At 39.0% G+C, this 24,941-nt stretch overlaps 1 protein-coding gene across 3 annotated transcripts in view; it reads right to left on the reverse strand.

Moving 5' to 3' along the window:
• Positions 1–10,472: 10,472 nt before the first annotated feature.
• Positions 10,473–24,941, reverse strand: part of LOC108666887 — a 17,367-nt gene continuing 2,898 nt past the window's right edge. Inside the window, exons 1-8 of one of the 3 annotated variants that reach the window (XM_018153838.2) lie at positions 19,994–20,074; positions 17,055–17,173; positions 16,351–16,592; positions 15,817–15,958; positions 15,096–15,220; positions 14,088–14,186; positions 13,241–13,447; positions 10,473–12,386 (exon numbers count right to left, since the gene is read on the reverse strand). In XM_018153838.2, coding sequence (XP_018009327.1) covers positions 12,270–12,386; positions 13,241–13,447; positions 14,088–14,186; positions 15,096–15,220; positions 15,817–15,958; positions 16,351–16,592; positions 17,055–17,173; positions 19,994–20,019 — 1,077 coding nt within the window. In that variant the 5' untranslated portion in view covers positions 20,020–20,074 and the 3' untranslated portion in view covers positions 10,473–12,269. Of the gene's footprint in view, positions 12,387–13,240; positions 13,448–14,087; positions 14,187–15,095; positions 15,221–15,816; positions 15,959–16,350; positions 16,593–17,054; positions 17,174–18,490; positions 18,656–19,993; positions 20,075–24,941 lie in introns of those variants that run through there. The other 2 variants (XM_018153839.2, XM_018153837.2) reach the window with 2 other exon arrangements.

Raw genomic sequence — 24,941 nt, forward strand, 5'->3', positions numbered from 1 at the left:
TAGCAGCCAAGTTTCATCGCTAGTCACGCATCACACGCCCCAGTCAATCTTCATCGCTAGTCACGCACCACGCGTCACAGCCAAGTTTCATCGCTAGTCACGCACCACACACCCCAGCCAAGCTTCATCGCTAGTCACGCACCACACGCCCCAGCCAAGCTTCGTCGCTAGTCACGCACCACACGCCCCAGCCAAGCTTCATCGCTAGTCACGCACCACACGCCCCAGCCAAGCTTCAGGCCCTCGGCTCACCAGAGGGCGGACTGCATTACCAGGAAAGGAAGCTCCTCGCGTCCCTCATTTAAGGACACGCTACCCTCACCACACGCAACTACACGTAATGAAATGAGTGAGACTAAATCCAAAATACCAATGCACTTTTTGCCCACGTTATGGTCATACTGACCCAGTTTGACATTTCTACAGGGTTTATCGGTACCTCGTCAGATTCCTGCTCGTGCTGTTGGTGAGAGTGTGTGTCATTCTTATGACAATGACCCACTCAATATCCTGAGTGTAAGCACATATAAACGGCAAGGGCTGATCTTTACTTACATGGATTTAATTAAGCTTAAATTAAGGTATAAGGCTTTAACAAACAATGCAGCACTTTGGGGAAAATACAAAATTAAAATCCATATAACACTGGATTTTAGTTCAGTAGTAATGGCTCGGTGGATTCTTTGCATATGATGTAAAAAGCTATGTCCTAATGGAACACTACATATTATTATAATCTTTCAACAGGCATTTACTATTACAGATTAATTAATAGAATTATTGACTAATTAAGGCAATTACTTCTGCACGAGTCTGTTATAGAGGGGATGAATAATCTGATATTATTTAAAAGTGCGTGGGCTGACATTTCTAAACGAATAAATAAATTAAACTGCTAATTGCCGAGAAAATTCGATAAATCAGTTAATTAAAAGAAGGAATCATTGAGCTTTGTTTCGAAAAACGCATGGAAATTTTCAATTTAATAATCAAATTCATTCTTTGGAGTTCACGGAATCTCCCAAACCTGTCATTTTATAATTCAAGAATGACAAACGAGCTGCAATACGTTTCATTGCTAAAATTTAAGTTTTTCAAAAGTACGTCTTTTTTCTCCATTCTATTAAATCCTGTCTCGTAATCTAACGTTTTTGGGCACATTTTCCATTTGTACACAACGCTTTTCTTCATTCTGCATTACAGGCATCTCTCTATCATGTAAAGTTAGCATTAATTAACTTTAGACATTCCCTGTACGTATATTATGTTATATCTAAATAACAGACGTACAAACTGTGGAAGCATAATAAGGATATTCTCTGCATTGTTTCAAATAGCATTCATTTTCTTGTTTGATGATGGTAATTATTACCATGTTTGGTAATAATATCAACGCAATAATATTCAATCCAATTCACAGGAAAAATCACTATAAATTATTTAGTACCTCACCAACCACTATAAATTAATTAGTACATCAAATTAATTAAAATTAGTACATTAACCTAGCAAAAATTTAAACAAATTTTTACTCGGGAATTACATTTTTAAGAACAACGTCCCGATTCAAATTTGTGAGACTTTGTTAAAACGTTTCTGCATTTTTAAGTATTGTGTTCTTCCTGACACAGTTTGACTCGGCAAAAAAGCATATTAGCGCTACGACTCAGCTCGAGCTGTAGGTACGAAAATGTGTCACTATTTGGACAAAATGAGCCATTCATTTTTCCTAGAAACGATATTTACCCTGCATACGAGCAGATTAATTACCACGATGATATCAATGGTACCAGACAAAGATCCAATATTATAATATGAAATATCATCAATTAATAATGTAGCCAGTAGTAAAACTAGAACAATTGCAAACATGCTCCATCTCATCGAGCACACGAAATTATACTCCGAAATGTAATTCGATAATCACGCGGTATTATTTTAATAATGGCAAACTTCTTTCTCCTTCTCATGAAGCCTGCATAATTACAATTTGAAAGATAATCACGTAATCACTCATAATGAGTAATTCAAGTAAAAATATATAAATCAATACTCACTGCAGTGAGTGACAGAGAGCGCATTTTCTCGTCGACGAAAAAGTGAAGTCACGGACGGATGGAAGGACAGACGGACGGACGGACATGACGAGCACAATTAATAGCGCTTTTTTCCATAAATTAGAAATCGCTAAAAATATCCTCCTCTAGCTGACCAAATGCAAAGTTATGATCTGAAATATAATCGGGGAATCACGCAGTAGAATAAAAGTAAGTGCACATATATTACTTCTCCTAATCAAAATTAAAAAATTACACTATAAAAATATATAATCAGATAATCACAGAGTATGATAAAAATAATTTTGAAAACACGTAAGACGGTCCTTCCTCTAATTTCATTCCGGCCGTCCGGATTTAGACGTACGTCGCCGGAACACATTTTCTAGGGAAAAATTTGTGTCATGGCGAACATTTCTTACCCTACAGGAGCATGAGACGGTCGTGTCTAGAATATTAAGCAGTAACGTTGCTGTGATGGACATGACTTGGAAGATACGACCGAGAATTTATAATACTTCTCGTAATAATAATAATAATAATAAAATACTTCTCAGTCGCGCTTGCTTCTGACGCGAGTTTCAACTGAAAGCATTGGCGCAGAATCTCGTTTACAATTTATGCATATTAATGCATTCGTATTTATTAAATTTTGAATAATGAGTCAGAAAATGTATTTGATTTTTTCAGTCTGGTGCTTATGAGAGGCAATTTCAACTCATCAGTGGCGGAAAAAGTTCTTTATAAGAAAGCTATAACAACACAACCACGCGAAGTATAAAAAAAATTTACCAAAATAATTCTATGAAATAATTGGAACTTTAATACCCTTTTCATCTCCGAATTAAACAGGACTGAGTGCCAGCTAGTAAGTAAAAGAAAGTATGAGGAAATTGAAAGCAGGAATTTGTACCACTAATAGAAAGATTTCGAATACAATTGAATATAAATAGGGTAACTCAACTATACAAAGCTCTACAAAATGTGACACAAATTTGATTTTTCCTGATACCAGAGCATTATTATGTATGATCGCGTTATCATACGTTAAAAATTACTCCAATTATAAGCAGATAGATGATCACTTTTTCTAATTGACCGATATTCAAATAGACAATTGAAATGCAGCCAATACTTCTATGTGAGGAATGATAATAACTGTTAAACTCTTATATATATATACTATTACCATTATCATATATTTTTATTATATATAAAAAGTATAGTTTTCTTGGTCGACAAAACATGCATTTAATATCAATGAATTTGCTGGGCTGGGATATGCAAATGAGGAAGACATCAGAGCCGTAAAACTAGACGACCGAGTTGTGAAAGGCCAGAGAATACCTGTTAAAAGGAAATTATACCATGGAGATCCATAAAATTGGATAAGTCATTTTTTTAAATAATTTTTTCTGACTGGCGAAAACGAAAAAATATCATAAATATTGATATTTTTTATTGTATTAGTTCGATATGCACAATATTGTTTTAACTAATATATATTTTTTATGAGAGACTTATTGAAAAAAATATTAGGTAAATAATTTTGATAACAAACGTAGAAAAAAGGTTAGAAAAAAGCACCAACGATGTTAAAGTCAACATTTCCGCATTTGAAAGTTTGACTCCGTTCGTCAAAAATTATAAAATATTATACGGCATGTATGTCGAAGAGTGAAGTTCACTACACCAGACATGAGTATGAATCTAAAAGATAAATCACGTCGTAAAATCCTCGAACACTTGTACTGAGAAATGCACAAATAAAAAAATGGCGGAAGGCCGCACCTCCGGAAATGAGTCAATCGGGCGGGTCGTCCGGCTGCCGCCTTGGGGAAATCACGGACGAAAACAACCCGGCGGGAATCTCGGCCGCCTTATCGGTGGCCAGACACTGCACGCCGGTGGCCAGAGATAATCAGAGAACAAAATCTAGGCCGCCTTATCGGTGGCCAGACACTGCACGCCGGTGGCCAGAGATAATCAGAGAACAAAATCTAGGCCGTCTTATCGGTGGCCAGACACTGCACGCCGTTAGCCAGAGATAATCAGGATGTTATGCGGAAAGATTGAATTTTATTAAGTGCGAAAATAAAAACTTGAATTTCAATGGTTATTTTATAGATTTCAGAATAATAATCTACGGATTTAAGAACGAACATTTGCATACCTCCGTCAACGCGTTTTTTTTAAAAGGATACAAAAAAACAAAAATTAAGTAGCACACGCTCAGGAAAATGTAGGGTCACATTGTCACATGGGTCACAAATTATGGGTGACACACTCAAAAAGTGACTCCTACCAACAGCATGAACATTGATGCGAGTTTTTGACTGGCCGAACTGGGTTAAGATGACTCACTCAAGTGCCAGCAGTGCATCGCTATTTGGAAAAAGTCTCATACATTTCTCTGAGTGTACGAGCTTAAATTCAACAAAATGAATAATTGAAATTAGCTGAAAATTAATGAACAACCTGAAGATCGGAACACATTTACTCACCAGTCGCCATTTCCACCGCAATTCTGTTCATTTCAGATACACGATTTCAGGTTATCAAGTTAGTTTTATTGTTAAAGTTCATCACATTTTGAAATTTTGTGTGTCACCTCCTAAGCACTTTTATGCAACTTGCTATGAACATCACCAACGCTCATTATTATATCATGAATAAATTGTTCCTTTGATTATTTAAATTACGTTGTTTATCATTACAGGGCGAACGAGCGTCTTTCTAAAGCCAATTAAACACCTGAAATAGAAGTGTATGTAGATTTCAATAAAAAGGTTGAAGGTTAAATGAACTATCAACTTACAAACCTGAGATTTAACAATACTATTTCTTACATTAAAATCTACTAGTGGTTTCAGCAGGTTAGTAACGGTCATGCCAATGGCCGTTAGTGGCAGGTTAGTGACGTTGCAATTATGTTGGCTAATATATGGATCTGTTAAGATACCCATTATAAAAATATTACATTCCAACCACTGCAAGTAATTAGTGACGCCAATAGAAGTTATTTATTAATTTCATTATCAATTACTGATTTATTTATTTTTACGAAAATTAACCTTCGTGGTAACATAAGATAATATTTAATGTACATGCATTTAACTCTCATCGCCATGGTAAGAATGTTTTATAATCTTAGGGGAATAAAGTTAGGGAATTCTACCCTAACGCGAAATATTTAGGGAATATTCACCACAACTGAACACGAGCAGTGAGCAGACGGACCACGAATGCGCCTTTTTGCCTAATTGGGTCAACCCAGACAAGCGCCAAAAGTGCGTCGCTATTTAGTCAATCATTTTACTCAATTGCGTGTTTGTGCGTCGCTAAATAGCGACGCACCCAAAAAATTTGTCACTCAAAAAGTGCGTCGCTATTTGGTCAATCATTTCACTCAATTGCGTGTCACGCCATCGATTGCTTGGCCATACGCAAGCACCGTCCACTCGCTGCCAACTTTACGGCCCAACGCGAAAAGTTGACGCCGATGTTGATTAGGCACCGCGCGGTACGGACGCTGCTAATAAACCTGACTACCACACACTCAGACGAATGAATGAGTAGAGTAGTCCAAATATTAACAAACTTTTTACTTGTTTCTGGCACAGATACGCTCGTTTAAAACTAGGTCAGGATGACCCACACAAGAGCATCGCTGTATAGACTAAGTCTCACTCATTTCAGTGACCGAGAGTTAGGCCAGCCCGCACTACTGCGTTTGTAAAGCTCCTAGTGTTTCTGTTGCTATCATCTAGTGAATTCTAAACGTTACTAGGGGAGTTTCTAGGTAACGGCCGGGATGGTAAGGTTTAAAAGATCAGTCGTGCTAGTAACAAGTAACAGTCTCGTGGATTTGAGTCTGACGATCTTTATCGGGGAAACCAATACGAACTTCGGTAGGTAGAATTCACAAGACATGATAGGTGGAGCCAGCGACGCACAATCTACCACAACGACGGCCGCGGCGGCACTGAGGTGGCGCCGCCGCTGCACCTGCAGCACCTCTCCCTCCTGCAGCACCTCTCCCTCCTGCAGCACCTCTCCCTCCTGCAGCACCTCTCCCTCCTGCAGCACCTCTCCCTCCTGCAGCGCCTCTAGAAGGATAGGAGGTGCTACTACTCCACTTCTCCCTATGCATCACCTAGGAGTAGGAGGATAGAAGTAGGAGGATAGAAGTAGAAGGATAAAGGTCGGAGGATAGAAGTAGGAGGATAGAAGTAGGAGGATATAAGTAGGAGGATATAAGTAGGAGGATAGAAGTAGGATTATAGAAGTAGGAGGATAGAGGAAGATTATGGAGGATAGAATTATGGGAATAGGAGGAGAATATGGAGGAATGGAATAGATAAATGGGTCAGAAGCGTTAGTTGCTGTTTGTAAATGATTGATTACTGATTGAAGCATTGCTGTTTGTTATGATTAATGATAGTGCGTTGATGAGATTGAGTGATTGTTTGTTTACACGGGTTGATAGTGTGCTTTTTTGGCCAAATTTGGTCAGTCCCAATTCGTTGCCGCTCAGCGGATTTCGAAAAGAATTTTCACAAAGAGTTTTGGCTTCCGAACCCGAAACTCGCCTCTCAGATCTTGGTGATCCTAACCAAGCGGTTACCTCGCGTTGCGTATAATACAGTTTGATCATGTTTGCAGTTTTACTTCATCATTGTCTATTAGGCCGTGTGGTATACGTTATATGCGTTGTACGTTATATGCGTCATGTGTTATGGGCAACATACGCTATATGTGTTATACGGTATATGCGTTATACGTTATATGCGTTATGCGTTGTATGCGTTGTACGTTATATGCGTTATACGTCGTTTGCGTTACAGGTTATACGCGTCTTACTTTATATGCCTCATCTGTTATATGCATCATATGCTATATGCGTTATACGTCGTATGCGTTATACCAGCGCCCACAACACGGCGTAAGTCCAGAGGCGTTACTCACTAGCAATGTCAGCATGCAGCGGTGTCATTCATCACTATTTAATTAAGAGTTAATTTTATCTAAACATAATTTGTTTGGCCCGAATCATTCCCCGCATGCGTTTCAAACTAAATTTTTCGATTGAATGCCCACCATTAACTTTTTTTTCTTCTATCCAAAATTTGGCATTGCACAAATTCCATTTATGTCACTCATTCCAAGCTACGATCTTTATAGAAATAAATTTTCATTTAGGGGATATTATTAAATGCATTTGCTTGTAAGCATTCATACCGCTGGCATAACAGGTGATTTAATGCATGGCTGGTGTGAATAATTATATAGAAATGCATTAAATAATATTCGACGTGACAATGACCGGCATATGCCTGGCAGTTTGGTGTGACCTTTTTTCAGAACTAATTCCTGTATTTAGTTTTTTTTATTGCGTTGTCCACAAGAATTTATGATAAGAGTACTTCGTTATTGAATTTTGAAAAATGTGAAAAAAGTATAATGCGATTTTTACGCCGGGACCAACAAATATACACGTATATATTGAGTAATGAAGGCATTTTTGGTCTTTTTTGTCTGCGGACTTGGCCTTTTTTTAGGTCATCTGACAACCCTGGCGTCAATATACAACCCCTGGCAAAAATTATGGAATCACCGGCCTCGGAGGATGTTCATTCAGTTGTTTAACTTAGTAGAAAAAAAGCAGATCACAGACATGATACAAAACTAAAGTAATTTCAAATGTAGCTTTAAGAAACACTATAAGAAATCAAGAAAAAAAATTGTGCAGTCAGTAACGGTTATTTTTTAGACCAAGCAGAGGGAAAAAATATGGAATCACTCAATTCTGAGGAAAAAATTATGGAATCATGAAAAACAAAAGAACGATCCAACACATCACTAGTATTTTGCTGCCCCACCTCTGGCTTTTATAACAGCTTGCAATCTCTGAGGCATGGACTTAATGAGTGACAAACAGTACTCTTCATCAATCTGCCTCCAACTTTCTCTGATTGCTGGTGCCAGATCAGCTTTGCAGGTTGGAGCCTTGTCATGGACCATTTTCTTCAACTTCAACCAAAGATTTTCAATTGGATTAAGATCCGGACTACTTGCAGGCCATGACATTGACCTTATGTGTCTTTTTTCAAGGAATGTTTTCACAGTTTTTGCTCTATGGCAAGATGCATTATCATATTGAAAATTGATTTCATCATCCCCAAACCTCTTTTCAATTGATGGGATAAGAAAAGTGTCCAAAATATCAACGTAAACTTGTGCACTTATTGAAGATGTAATGACAGCCATCTCCCCAGTGCCTTTACCTGACATGCAGCCCCATATCATTAATGACTGTGGAAATTTGCATGTTCTCTTAAGGCAGTCATCTTTATAAATCTCATTGGAACAGCACCAAACAAAAGTTCCAGCATCATCACCTTGCCCAATGCAGATTCGAGATTCATCACTGAATATGACTTTCATCCACAGTCCAGACTTCCTCCGGATTCGATATGGTGCTAGGCATTTCAAATCTGAACATAGATTTTTCCATAGCTTTATCTAATCTGTTCAAGTCAAGAGTCCTCTCAAGACGGTCATAATTTTTAGTATTTTTAGCGCAGTGTTTTTATAGAATTGGAATCATAGTTCTAAATTGAAGCTCGCAGGGAATTATTTATGCAATACTTTTATTGAGCTGCGAGTCAATGCGATGGCAATTGTCCAGCATGGATGTTAATAAGCTTAGACATGCCTCCCTTGTAGGTAGTTTATACTAGGCCGATTATTTTACGATTATTCTCCAGCTTCAAATTATCTATGTTTTTTATACATGAACAGGTCCTGTAGATCTTCACACTCAGAGAAACAATGCGAATTTGTCCAAATAACGACGCCTTTTTTGGCCTTTAGTGCGTTATCCTGAATCAGTTTGGCTTGGTACAAGGGCTTATCAGTGCTAAGTGCAGAGAGTGTGTCACTATTTGGAGATTATAACCAATTCCTTTTCTGAATGTAGGAGTTGCTGCTGCTTCCACTTATTGTTCAATAAAATAATCTGTTAAATGAAAACTTTTTTTACAATCAATTATAGTTTTTTCCTGAGAAATAACGAAACTGTCCAAATTGTGATGCACTTTTTGGGTTTGTGTGGGATATCCTGACCCAGTTCGACCGCGGCGTGTCGGTGGTACGGTGGGGGGTGTGGAAATATATGTAAATATGACCCATACATTTTTTTCGTGTGCACTCCTGTCTCCCGGACGCCAGTCTAGCATAATTTTCTGACGACGACGTGAATATATATAGGATATAAGCTTATTTTCCATTAATTGTTAACGGTGCAATAATATCCGCGAAATTCCATTGCATTCACTGGATTTGGACGTCCTGTTTGACTAACATTTAATAATTCAAGTGGAATGGTGGACTGTATCTCAAGCCTCAGGGGTCGTACTGTCGAAATTAGTCAAGATTTCATATCTCCGGCAGCCAATCACAGACGGCATTTCAAGTCAAATCCCACCTATCATAGACGAGAAATTTGCCGCTACGCGTACTTAGGCAGCTACGTGTACTAGGGCCGTTACGTGTACTCAGGCGAGCATCGATTGCTTGAGGACTAATTCTTTGTATTCATTTGAGGTATATTCAACAAGAATTTTATTTCATTTCCCCTCTTAATATTAGCAAATTTTTTTCAATTAGTAATCCAGCTTCCCTTTTCTTACTAGGTGTCTTCCTTTCAAGACGTATGTTTATACTAAAACTCAATTTTTCTACAAATTGAATAAGGTTAGCATAAATACAATGAAAATAGAAGGGTAATGAACTGTTCAAGGAAGGTCACTTGATTTACGTGAGTTGCAGCAACAGAAGTTAAGAGGAAAATGTTCCTGAACACGTGAAGCAGCACGAACACGTGAAGCAGCACGAACACGTGAAGCAGCACGAACATTCCGTCATTTCACCTGACAACACAACGTAGCAGAAAATTTTCCCACCTGTCGACATCAATACAAAAGATGTAACTAATAAAAAGTAACCCCAATAAATTGATGAAAAATGTCCGCAGTTCTGTTTGATCATGAATTTCTGTAGGGACGAAACTGTAACCCAGGTAATATAACAAGGAACAAAGTAATCCGTCAATGGGATTAGACACGGAAAAAAAACTTATTTACGTCTTACACATGAGAAAATTATCACACTCAAATATTTACAGGAGTACGTACAAAAATCAACGGCAAATATACAAATATTAATCATAGAGGTGGCAAAATAACTGAAGCAAACTCGTGTTCATCCTCGATCTTGAACTGGACAGCGGCTCCCAAACTTCCTACCCTCTTTGCTTAACTTAATATGCCATAACAATCTTGTTATCCAATTCAAATATGCCACAACAATCTTGTTTTCCAATTAAAACATGCCACAACAATCATGTTATCCAATTCAAATATGCCACAACAATCATGTTATCCTATTAAAACATACAATTTTGTCATTCACCCAGTTTAAAATAGCACCATAATCCTGTCACCTAATTTAACATTCCACACTAAGCAAGATGCTTTTTCCGCACATGTTGCCAACATTAACATTTGGTTAGATTTATAACGTCACTATTACAATAATCCAAGAGCTAGCCATGGGCTCAAGCCCTGCAAAACTGTTCATTTTTCGGTACTGCTGATGGGCAGCGCTTGGTAGCAGTCTAGGGTGGTGCATCAGCATGGTCTTGTATGGTATCTTGATAGTTTTGATACGTGTTACCCGAGGGATCTCAAGACAAGTGATTATACAGTAAGTCGCCTAGGATAGACAATATTTGATTGATGGCATTTGATGCTAAAATAGAATATACAAAGAATTACGTGTAAATGTAGTAGAAAACAAACACGTACTTATTTATCGAGTATACACAAAGTAGGCACTGCATGGTAATCATTACATCTTAAAATACTTCAAAAGTTCACCATATAAACAAGGATGCAAGATGCCATTTATGGCAGTCTTCCATAAACTGGTTTACAGTTAATAAATTCAGCCGTCGCGAGTCAAGTCTAATAAAAGCTAACAGTTAAGAATAAGGCCAAGCAGGAATAAACTCTAACATTCACATTCCACAGAGCATGATTAGGCTTCCAAACGAGTGTTCGGGGATTTGTAACTATGCAGAGCAAGACCTGATATATTTAGTATGATCATTAATACATTTAACTAAGTATACTAAGAGCCCCACTCGCGTTCAATTGAGTCTTGTATATTAAACAATGTACCTATATCAAAACACTCCTTATCTACCACACTGAGTCAGGCCGTCGTGAATCAGTAGAGTCGATTAACGAAGTCACTTAATCTATATCGATTAATAATTTTCGAGAATGTTTGTTGAGGATCCTGCTTAATTTATAAATTATCCTAGCAATAGGCGAGTAAAGTAAGCACTGCCGATACATTCTGAATGGAGGTTCTCTCACAGAGGAAATTTTCCGACAGACAAGCTCAACAATATAACCTATAACTGCTACTGAAGTCACAAGCAAGAAGAGGAAGTGACACCAAAATTTGCAGGAGTTTCCAATGAATCCAAATACAATCAAAAACAGTAACAGGGTTCCTGCTCAGTTATCACACTGATGTATATATACACACACAAGCTACTCATAGGTCTCCACAAACTCACAAGTAACTCAACTTAGTCACGGCTGAGTATATAAGACAATGTAACAAACCTCTCTAGCGTTGAGTTAAGGAATGAAGTCAAGTCCTCACACCTAAGAAGACTCCACATTGTAGGAATTCAAAGTCCCAAAGTCGGACCGTAGAATTTGTGATAAAGCGAAAAACTGGCATTGGTCAGACGGCAATAAAATCTTTCAGCGAGTGGCGACTCCAGGTATAAGGCTTACGGTGTGCGATAAGACCGCTTCATGCAAGAGCAAACGTAAGAAGATTGGTTGGTGAAGAAGAGAAGTCAAGGTAGTGCGAAATTGATGATTATTTTTGAATTGCTTGGTAAGGTAAAGATAGAATAGTAATAGAGGAAAGCTAGAAGAATGGTAGAGCAGGATAAGTGAACGAAGAGGATTTGGCAGAAACAGCAAGTGGCGAAAGTAGAGCAACTGGTGGAACAGACGAGTAGAGGAGCTAGGCCAACTGGTAGAGTAGAGCTGGGGGAGATGGGCTAACTGGTAGAGCAGAGGTAGGGGAGCTAGATGACTTGGTAGAGCAGATGTAGAGCAGCTAGATGACCTGGTAGAGCTTGACCTCGGAAGTCTCTGACTGGAAGTCAAAGGGCGCGGTGACGTTAGGGTCGTGGGGTGGCACCTCACGCACCCAGTCCTGCACCCTGAACCCAACCTGCACATCAACATGAATCAACATCCTTAATATATTCGCTTTATGAAATATACATATGTATAATAACGTTGTTAATATATTCGCTTTATGAAACCTTCCTTTTAATCTACCAATGTCATCTGAAGAATTGTTTGATAATTTCCATCCAATTCTCTGGTAACTGATCACACTTGTATAAATGATGAGATTCTGCCATCTTATACCAACAAACACTTGGCTGCATCAATTGAACGATAGTGCGGAATATAGCGTGAGATAGTGAGAAACTGATAAACTTTAGTAATAGTGTGAGAAACTTTGTGATAGTGAGAAACTTTGTGATAGTGAGAAATTTTGTGATAGTGAGAAACTTTGTGATAGTGAGAAACTTTGTGATAGTGAGAAACTTTGTGTTTGTGTGTGTCTGTGTGGGTGAGTGTGAAAACAAAGAAGCGTTTGTGTGAATGATGCAAAACTCACAAGTGCGTACGTGGATATGAGAATGATGCAGTCACACCAGATACAATTTCAATATAATAGACAAACCGCATCAAGAATTTAAAAGAAAAAAATAAGAAAAACGCCGAATAAATTCACCATATCTTGCGTTTAGTCTGCTTTTGAATTCTTGGTAAACTTTTCATTTAACAAACTAAAAATAAAAGTACTTAGGCAAAACAGGCGCCATTTAACAGACTGAAGATAAAGGTAATGAATTATGCATAACAGGTGGAGACTGGAGACACATCGTACATCAAAATTCAGTACATCAAATGCATCATACATTCAAAATCATCAAACGCATCATACATTTAGCGTCATCAAAATGCATCATACTACATCAAAATTAGGAAAATCAACAAAATTCATCATACATCAAAATGCTGCAGCGTGTCTGTGAGGGCGGGGATGGTGACTAGCAGGGCCCCTCGCTTGATGGACGCCCTCAGGAAATTCCAGATCTGGAGCTGCACTTCAGCCGCCATGAAGAACTCGAAGACGTTGTTCATGACGACGACATCGGCGCTGTTCATCAGGGTGCCGTGGAGCTGAACATCACCCGACACCACACTTATTCGATCCTGTACAAAAGCATACTTCTCAATTCTAAGTTGCTCAGTGACCGACTACCACAGTTATATTTACGTTACCGGTACTGAACCTACTTGAACACCTACTCAGAAGATAACAAATTCTCCAGCATGAGCTATAAAAAGTGTAAATAGCAACGGCGATGAGATGCAAGAAAATTTAGTCCTCCATGAATATAATTGAAAAACTGGCAACTTCACAACGAAAGGTTCATGATAAAATAAATTTGAACACCTGAAAGAATTTATACCGAGTGGTAGGAAGGTTATGCAGAAGAGATACGGTACCTACCTACGTTACTACTGCTGCTGGTCATGTACATACGATATAGGTATGAGATGCTGGTCAGGTAGAAATAACATTAAAGAGATACTGTTCAGGTATGGATTCGTTTAATTTTAAGAAATCCTGTTAAGGTAGGGACATCACCAAGAAGATGCTGTTCAGTTAGGAATAGGTATCCTTAAAGAGATGCTGTTCAGGTAGGAATAACATTAAAATGTGGCTTTTCGGGTAGGAATATCATTAAAGAGACGCTGTTCAGGTAGGAATATCATTAAAGAGATGCTGTTCAGGTAGGAATATCATTAAAATGGTGTTTTCCAGGTAGGAATATCATTAAAAACGTACCTGGAAGTTATACTTGGTGACAATAGTTCTCTGCAGCTGGCACAGATCCTCGTTCAATTCGACACCTATGATCCTCCGGCACTTGGTATACACGTAAGCCTGCTCAATATATTACTCATTATAATCTATTAATGAATGATTTTATCCGGATCTTTATCTCGCTCAATAAAATATTGATTCTACTCATTAAATTGGAAATATAGTGTATTATTTTAGTCCATTTTCTTACTTCTTTACCAAAAGCCTGACTTATTTGAACATATACATTATGGAATATTTATATAATATAGATGAAGCACAGTATTGATAAGTTTTGTAACGCCAATATAATTATGAAGTCATTCAAGTGGATGGATTGTCATTATTTGTTACCATATACCGGTACTTCTATAATATATTTTTCAATGTCTGCAGCAGGGGGCTCTTCGTATACATATAGGAAGAGCCCCCTGTAGCCTTCCTATATATTTATAACAATGGAATCTTTATAGATCACCTTTGCCTTTCCGATTAAAGTTACAACTTCATTCCAGTTTGATATCATCAGCAAGACATGATGTATGTTAAAGAAAAATTAAAAGTCTTTCTACACGAATCACCATTAAGTCTGAGTGGTGATGATGACAGCAACATGAATAATTTCACGCATTAAGCCATAGGCACCACAATATGGTCGAATGAATGGGTGAGGTTGACCCACCCATTAAGCACGGCACCCAGCCAGGTCAACACTGAATTAAGCCATAGGGCACCACAATATGATTAAATGAACAATGGGTCAGGTTGACCCACCCCATAAAGCACGGCACACAGCCATAGGGCAACACAATATGATTAAATGAACAATGGGTCAGGTTGACCCACCCCATAAAGCACGGCACACAGCCATAGGGCAACACAATTTGATTGAATAAACAATGGGCGAGGTTGACCCACTCCATAAAGCACAGCACCCAGCCCGAGGGCACCACAATATAATTAAATAAACAATGGGTGAGGTTGACCCACCCCATAAAGCACGGCACCCAGCCTGGAGCCAACGTCAACAATGACGGCGTCCTCAGGCACGGGAGGCAGCAGTGCCCTGAACACGTAAGCCAGCCGCTCTCTTGATGCTGAGTGACTCACGTATGCTGTTATGGGAGACATTATTATACATATACATACAAGTTGTTATTATATTTTACTTATCATACAATACATTAAAACATGTACGTAGTTTACCATTCATATCGTACACATAATACCATACCTATGTAATTTGTTACCATCTATTACATACCTATATACCTACACGTACCTAGCCATAAATATCATACCATACATTAATAAAAATAGCTTACCATTCCACATTCTAACGCACTTAGCATACCATACCGTATATTAATACACGTATACATTACATACCCTAGCAAATGTTGACAAAGATAAGGGAGAAAGAAGCAGTTGTCAGCATGAAGTTCGTCATGACATTGGTGGCGATACGAAGCTAAGTCTCGATTTTGACCAACCAATTGCAGGGCAAAGCAATTGTATTATAGCTTCCTTGATTAACCGAGTGATTTGTACATTACTTGTCTTCAAGAACCTCTGAGACTTTACCTGACTGTTTCATCACACGAATCACCAATTATCCACATGACTTGCTGATGGACTATAAAGTTGACTGAATGATTAAATGGCCCACTAACTGTATAAGTATAACTCACTAATTGGCCACATGACTCACTGATAGGCTGTGTGTTGTGGGAGGAGCAGTCGAGGCAGTAGTTGCGGCCCAGCTCGCCCGTGTCACAGAGTTCGTCCACAAGGTCCTCATCATACAAGAATGCATCAACATGCAATGTGTGTGATGGGTCGCAGTCCGCATTCTGTCGGGGAAAAAATACTTGAACATCTTCAATATTTTCAAATTATGAGAACAAATTCTGTACGAATTAAAATTTTTTCGTGAAAATCTTCATTATCATAAAAATATGAGGACACATTGCATAGTTAAAATTACTTAGGACTAAGTTTTCAATCAGTGCAGGCATAAATAGAGGTTATGTTGCTAGTATTATGAACCTATATTTAATTAATTTAAAAAGTTTTAGACAGCTTTTCAATTAATAGTATGGTGTCAGAGATTTATAGTATCAGATAGGTATTTATAGCAACAATTGACATGATGCAGTGTGAAGCTATGTTGCAACTCAGAAAACATAATAGTGCATCTCAGATACAGGAAATGAATTGCATAATAAATAGGCAAAATACCAACCTCTCCCACACTGGGAAATGTGATCTGTTCAGTGGGAAGTATGGCATTCAGAGGCATCATTTCTCTGACATCATCAGCTATTCTGCGGAGTTTACTGTCAGCTGCATAGTCTGTAGTGCTGCTATTGCTGCTGCCACCATCACTGCCACCACTATTACATGCTGTGCCTGTGATGTTGCCATTGCTAGGGCCATTGTTACACACCATGTTGCTGCTGCTCACTGCACCACTACCGCCTCCACCTGGAATACCACAAAGTATTCAGTTAAACAATTAAACAATAACGTATACAATTTTGCTCCAAACCACATACACATCAAGTATTCTGACAAATAATTGAGCTTCACATAGGTAATACATTAGTATGATAATCTTCCTAAAAAAATTTCACTGCCAGCCAAATAAAATTACCTTTCTTTACAATAAAATCCAATATTACAAATTGCAGCTTTATGGCTAAATACTTTGAAACGAACCAGTATTTATAATACTTGAAAAAAATTGCAGAACTGTTCCAATTGAAAAATTAAGATATTATTAAGCAATTAAGATATCAATGACCAACATAATTTCTACAAAACTCAACACCAAGACCATGTCATTTCATTCTTGAACCTTACCAAATCATTTACATTCACTTAGGACATGAACAGCACATCACACATCTAAACACACAAATATACTTTGCACATAGGTAGACTCACCTGGCCTAATAAATGTTGCATCTATCCATAATAGAAATGCCTTCTGAGTTTCTGGCTGCTGCATTTGTTGGAATATATTCATGAAGCTTTCCTGAGCTGCTTTCAACTCCATGCTCCACCTGAAAAAAAATCTTTTTCTAAACCAAAAATGCTGACAGAAAGTGACTTCAGTGGGTAACTTACATAACTGTACAAGTTAGAAATTCAGCAGAAGAGGTGCTTATAGCAACTAGCTTTTAAAACTTACTGGCCTCAATAAATTTATTTGCTTAATTTTATTTTGCATTGACATGTTTGAATGTTATGTACTAACAGTACTACTATGGGCTAGTTTGCCTTTGTCACAGCCCATGTGGGCCTGTGGCTGCCAAGTGCCACCTGCCATTGAGCCTGTCTCAGTCACAGTCATTTCAATACCTGTTGCACTTGCAGCTATCTACATACAAACTAGGAAATTTGACATTAATGACATAACAAGTGCTTTTCATAGGAAATTCAGATCTTCTGCTCATGAATTTGGAAATTCTAGCAATTATTACAGATTTGAGATCACAACAATATTACAGTATCCTTCATAATACGTAACTATGTCTATAGGCATAATATGCAATTGAATTTTCCTCATTCTTCTTCGAGTTATGGTAAGAAATGTGACCATAATATCTAGAAAATTTAGCAGCAGCCAAGAGTGGAAAACATCTACCTTTAGGGCTCAGGGCTGCATGACATAGCAAGTACTAACTTTCTGGAACCACAAGATTTCTGCCAGATGAATTACCTCCTATCTGATAATAATCTGATTGTTAACAAAATTGCAGGATTGGGCTGCCAAATTCCAAATGTATTAAAAATTCATCACGTTGGATGGTTCATGGTTGGAGCCATGAGATTTCAGAAACAAGTAGGAAAATTTCAATCGTGGCAGCAGCAAGCAGGTAAATCTCAGCTTGGAAAAAATTGTAGTCTTCCTCTTCTGGATAGGATTCACGGCTTAAAATTTTGTGCACTGCAGCACAATGAGCGCATCTAAGACCTTATGAAATAATTCAATCACACCTCGTAACATATGTCAAAATGAGGAGCAATTGTGCAGAGATATTTTCTAGTCCAAGCCTCCAAGGTAAAGTATAAAGTATTCTCTATTGACTATTCTGTTTAAAATCAAAATCTCGCAACTCTGATATGAATACTGATAAATTTAGCAGGTTATAGCCTAACTCAAGTCACTGAAAATTATGATTAACAGATAAGAAAAGTAAATCAATATACAATGAAGAAATTGTACATTTATCATCCAATTTATATTATGTTTCTTTGTGAAATATTGACTCTCAAAGAATTTAGACATAGGCTATCTTAGAAATGAATGCATTAATTTAATTGTCTCACAACTCTCACTGAAAAATGCAATGAAGATAACCATATCACCGGTTTACCTGTTTGTTAAAGTAAACCTGCCTAACACCTGAGCGTTGCATTTAAATAATTGAAGAGCATCAGGAACCTATACTATAGGCTAGAGTCTAGACCAGCCAGGTTGCCCAGGTACAGCCGTACAGACTACAGAAGTGGAAAGAGTTTGCGCACACGGCGACGGCGGCAGGGCCACCAAGCGATTGTTTACATCAAAACAGCGGAGTGTTTCATATTAAGTTGATATCGAATATTCTATGATATAAGCCATTACAAGTACGTGCGAAATAAACCCGAAAAGAAGAAATTACGGGTCTAACTAACTTATTTGTATTTATTATAAAGCAACAAACATGTGCATTCATTACTGCGTCAAGTAGAATATTTTTTAATTTTCGATTCAACATGTTGACAACTTGACATTTTCAACTCTTCCACAAAAGTTTACCGCTACTACCGGTACCGGTAGTTGAATACTCGTCACGTCAGTGTCAATCAGGCGGGTGACAGTAGAAGTTACGACAAAACGTGGCAAAACAACGAAAATGAAAGTACTTTGTAGTTAGTAATAATATAAAATGGATTCTGATATCGATGAAGCCAAGTCGATGCTCAAGGAATGGCAAAAGGTAAGATGCCGAATAAAGGTTATTCTTTCACGAAAGACCGTCAAAGACGTCATACTATTACTAGGTTAAGTAGGTTTGTGCAACTTCCCAATTTTAATGTGAAGTTATGTTATGTATTCTAATTACGCAAGTGATTATGACGATTTGATTAATCGTGATATTTTCAAGAAGGGTAATTTTGAAGAATCAAAGTAAATTTGTTGTTCATATTTCTGCTACATACAAATTACAGACATTAATTGGTAGTTGGGATAAAAGCAAACAAAAATTAAAGAAACCTAACTCCTAAGATACCGGTATCTCAACTCGAACTACGGTACGTGCCCACTATCGTACTAACTATCCAGTTTTTTCAGTGCCTGCGATTCATTAATTTTTTAAACGTCTAGAATTGCAGCAGCTTTTGTTTGCAATATCATGATTAGGTTATGTAAATTGTAAATGAACAATAAAAAGTAGTGCATACTAGATAGTTATTTACATTTATGCCTTTGCATCAAATCGCTTGCGTGAATTTACATTTCAAACTATAGATTTTCAAATAGATTACCAGGTTGTGCATTCATTTTTCGGCAACGCCGATGATTTCCTTGATTGGATAGCAGAGTTTTCACAAAAATCGTGTTTTCTAGGCTTATACAGGTAACTTTGAAAACGTTGGACAGTTTTGAAGTTAGAAACTTTATTGTAGCAAGTGAAGAAGTATCGAAGATCATGCTTTACTCAACATACGCCCGGTTACCGGGAGGAATAACGACAAAGGCAAAATACTTATAAACGAAACGCGGAACAATACAACAGCTACCCTACCAATCTACCATACATCATAGCTCGTAAAAGAAGCAATATTAATAGCGAACAACTAAGATTTGGAGAGGTAGGGAACGTTGCACTTACATCATAGAACTGTCAGGCTCGTTCATACTTGCGATTACTGATGCTACTACGATGAGACTAGCAAGAGTGTAAGACCACAACTCCGCAAGACATGCAGCAGCCGGGCTAGGTAACATCTTGCTGTGACGTAACACACTTGTTCTTTATTACGACAAAACTCAGTTACGCTGTAGATTTTGTGTTCAACTCAGACATTTTTGTGTCTGCTTTGGAAACTAACATGTGTATGGAATACTTTATTTTTGAATAACGTGTGATGATTGAATCTATCAATTTTATTAGTGAAAGTGTGTTTTCGACGAGCAAATTTTGCATCCGGCCAGCAGTTAGTTATGTTTTCTAATTCTTAGCTGCAGAGTTAATTGCAAAGTTGGCGGTAGGTTCGGCTGCAGAGTTGATGGCACAGCTGTTATAGAGCTGAACTGAATAGTTGAATGCAGATGTGACTGCAGAGTTGGTGGCTGAGTTAGCGGCAGTGTTGGCTGCAGAGTTTGCTGTACAGTAGTAATGGCTGCAGAGTTGACTGTCGAATTAACTACAAAGTAGCTATTGGAGAATGCTTAGTTGCCCTTTTCAGACACTCATTGCACATAATATTGCAATAGGTATTCTTTGGATGTTTGTAACTTGTAAGAATATTATTGCTGCGTTTTTCCTCCTTTGAAATATCCTTACAACTTCGTCTAATATTTGCTGTGCACAATTTCGTCTCATCATTTGACTCGTTTTTAATGGTAAATCTGATTAATACAAAGGCAGATTATCCATGGCTCTTTGATGGTCGTGTTATACGATAATAATTAATCATTTGATTATCGCGACTGACATCAATTGTTCATAAAATGACTTTACTAGTTCCATTTAAATCAGCGTTAATAACCAATTACTTGATTATTCCGACTAAAGCCAGTTGTGCACAATCACTTACTTGATTGTCAATCCTAACGTCAGTTTTTACATAATATAAAAACATAATTTTTCAAAAATATAGTCATTTTAATTCCTATGCAAGATCCAGACACAGATAACTGCGGATAACAGAGTAGCAACAAAACCACAAAAGTCTCAGTAACCTTCATCATATATTCAAAAGTGTGCTCGGTTGCGAAAAAATGACTAGAACTTCCCTAACATTTTTTTTGGCATTTTTTCCGATCTTTTTGACGAGATCTCGCTATCATAAAATCAGACCAAGTTAACAAACTTAATACCTATAGCATAGCATCACCGACTGACCTTGGGCCAGTCAACGCTACTTGAGCACGAATAAAACAAAAATTTCCCAGTCAATACAAGTCATAAATACAGACAATTAACTTCTGCTTTATAAGAATACAGAGAAGAAAAATAAAAAGCTTAGTCAAGGATACGTAGTGAAGGCTGCTAGCAACACGCTTGGCGCTTCTCATGGCCAGGAAGAGCGTGGCGTTTTGCCTCGAGCTAATTAATTGATAAATCAGACACATTACTCGCGTCAGAGCTTTGTTCTGCAGCCACAGCCTGGGTTCTGTTGGGCGGACACGCGAACTAGCGGCGGCAGACTGGCGTAGCTGCGGCAGACTGGCTTCATGGCAGCGTAGCGGCGGTAGACTGGCTTCATGGCAGCGTAGCGGCGGCAGACTGGCTTCATGGCAGCGTAGCGGCGGCAGACTGGCTTCATGGCAGCGTAGCGGCGGCAGACTGGCTTCCTGACAGTCCGGAAGGCACAGTATTCATCGCTGGGATCTTGCGGCTCATATTTTAAGCCGGTTTGTCTGCTCACCAGAATGCAGTAGCTGCTTGATTGCAACGACCGCTGGAGACTAATTCACTCAGAAAATGGATGGGTCACATTGTCCATGTTATGACACACTTAATGTCCCAGAGCATGAACAGAGAGCGGCCGTAGCTCTGATTCACTCTTTTGCCGGGTTAAACTGGGCCTGGATGACACAAATGTGCATCTATGTTCTGACACTTAGTCTCACCCATTTCTATGAGTGAAACCTTAGTGGTGGAATAAAATAAGCGCTAAGCATTGATACTATTTAGCAGATACGTATCCAATTTTTCGTTATCTGTTGCTACGAATAATAACTAAAATCGGCCGATAAGGAAGTAAAATGAATCTTTTTGGTTATTGCTCGGCTGAACGATTACATACGGCGACTGTGGTGATGTTGGTGGTGGTGCGGGTGGTGTTGCTGGGTGGTGGTACTTGGTGGTTTTGGTGAATTGGAGTTGCGGTGATTGAAGTGATATATTTTACGGTAATAGTGGTGGTGGTGATGACGAAGAAGACGGGATGGTGGTTACTACAGAAGTGACGGGCTGGTGGTGGTGACGACGCAGTTGGTGGTGATGGTGAAGGTGTTGTGGTGTCGCGGGTTCATTACGCTGCGGGTGGCCAGCGCACACGCACGAAATTGTCCGAGCGCTGCGCCCCCCTCCCCCGAACTCTCCCCTCCCCCAGACCCGTGCTTCCCTCCGCCAGACCCCAAGTTGGCCCCCCGGCCCCCACCCCACGGCCCGTATTCTCATCACAAACTAGCCGCGTCATTACCTTGCATTACCTAATTTTCCTCCTATTGATCTCGAGTTCATCGCAGCCATATGACGCGACCTTAACTTGTCTACTGACTCATCATGAATTTATTCATCAAGACGACTTATTTTCTTGGCGATGTGATTAACTTTATTTATTAATCTATCTATTAATAATCAACTGAATTATTCTTAGTTTTGTTACTGCTGTAAGTGAACAATAATTTGTACTCTTGATATACATTGTAAGTACTCAATAATTTGAACATCTGAAATTACTTGTAATAAAATGTAGCAATCGTTCACACTTTATCAGTGGAGCGTAGTCTACACTCACAAAAATAAATGGGTCACTTGCTGGGCCAAATGCCTGGCAAATCCAGGGTCAAACTGTGTCAGGATGACCCAAACAAGGGAGAAAGTCCATCGCTTTTTGGACAAAGTCTCACACTTTATCTGCGTGAGCCGTGAAGTAACTTTAACGCCACGCTGCGAGGTATCCTTGAGTGATTAGCACGAGGTCGGCCGCAAGTTGGTTGTATGCTGGCCGTCTCTTGGCCGCAAGTTGGTTGTATTTTAGCTGTAATTTTACCGTAAGTTGGTTGCATGGTGGCCATGAGTTAGCCATAAGTTGACTGTATTTTTACCGTATGTTGGCCTAAGTTGTTTTTATTCGACCGAAAGTAGGCCTATGCTGGCCGAAATTTGATCGTAAATTGGCCGTATGTTGGGAGTAAGTTAGCCGTAGGCTGGGTGTATAATGGCCGTAAGTTAGCCATAAATTGGCCGTAAATTGGTCGGCCACAACGCTGGTCGCTCTCGCTCAACACTGCATTGAGCGCCAGGAGCAGGCGTCGCATGGACAAGAGTTTAGGCGGGAGTGAAGCTAGTTAATAGAATTTAGCTAATTGGCGGGACTTATTATTGATGTATTTAACCTATATACCGGAATATTTTTCATCATGTTATTTGGTAAAAGCTGAGCTGAATTGCAATTGCCATGACTCGAGCTGATGAACTTAAATAATTATTTATATATATTAATTACAAATTTATTTATACTAAAATATAATAATTAATATGTTTTAGCCAATAGACAAGAAGTTAATCAATATGCAAGACTGGCTCCTGGAATGGAAACATCGGAATGGAAACAAATTTTTGAATGGAAAGAACAAGAAAAATCCTGTTGCATGATGGCAGGGTTGGCTAAAACATCCAATTTTCGAGGTCGATGGGCGAGCTTTCATCATGCAAGAGCTAGCCAAGTATGTGGCGGACAGCCGAGCGGTGCATGGCGGACAGCCGAGCGGTGCTTGGCGGACAGCCGAGTGGTGCATGGCGGACAGCCGAGCGGTGCTTGGCGGACAGCCGAGTGGTGCATGGCGGACAGCCGAGCGGTGCTTGGCGGACAGCCGAGCGGTGCATGGCGGACAGCCGAGCGGTGCTTGGCGGACAGCCGAGCGGTGCATGGCGGACAGCCGAGCGGTGCATGGCGGACAGCCGAGCGGTGCATGGCGGACAGCCGAGCGGTGCTTGGCGGACAGCCGAGTGGTGCATGGCGGACAGCCGAGCGGTGCTTGGCGGACAGCCGAGTGGTGCATGGCGGACAGCCAAGCACACTATGTACAGTCGCAGGTCGTGCGTATGATGGACAGCTAAGCACACTATGTACAGTCGCAGGTCGTGCGTATGATGGACAGCTAAGCACACTATGTACAGTCGCAGGTCAAGGTGGCACAGGTGATAGGACTTCTGCTGCTGCCATAGTCTAAGCTGCTTACATTCTAATCATGCACCGCTCATCATGCAGTATCATCAATTCTCATCATACGTCGCCCATCATGCAGAATGTTATCAAGTACGTAATTCCTTTAAAGGAAGTCCAGATTGTTTAAGAAGAAACGTGCATTTTTCATTCATTTTTTCTGCGAAACAAATACATTTTTCATCTTGTCCAAAAATTTAGCGTGCAAAATATGTCGAATCTACAAACTTGTCATCGTAGCTTTTGGCACAGAATAAACGTTGTGTTGCCAAAATCATAAAGTGCATTCACGATATTTCAATCTGAAACGTTTATCGTCGTGAAAATTTTGAACTCACGATATAGCATTGATTCCAAAACGATGAAGCATAATGAATTTAATTTCATTATTTTGCATTCTAATTTTAACGGTCTTAACTTCGGTAACGGTCTTAAATTCTGTAACGGTCTTACATTCTGTAACGGTCTTAACTTCTGTAACAGTTTTAACTTCTGGAACGGTCTAAACTTCTGAAACAGTTTTAACTTCTGGAACGGTCTTAACTCCTGTAACGGTCTTAACTTCTGTAACGGTCTTAACTTCTGTAACGGTCTTAACTCCTGTAGTAACGGTCTTAACTTCTGTAACGGTCTTAACTTCTGTAACGGTCTTAACTT

This window comes from Hyalella azteca, unplaced genomic scaffold, assembly GCF_000764305.2.
Source record: "Hyalella azteca isolate HAZT.00-mixed unplaced genomic scaffold, Hazt_2.0.2 contig6532, whole genome shotgun sequence".
Classification (NCBI taxonomy): Eukaryota; Metazoa; Arthropoda; class Malacostraca; order Amphipoda; family Hyalellidae; genus Hyalella; species Hyalella azteca.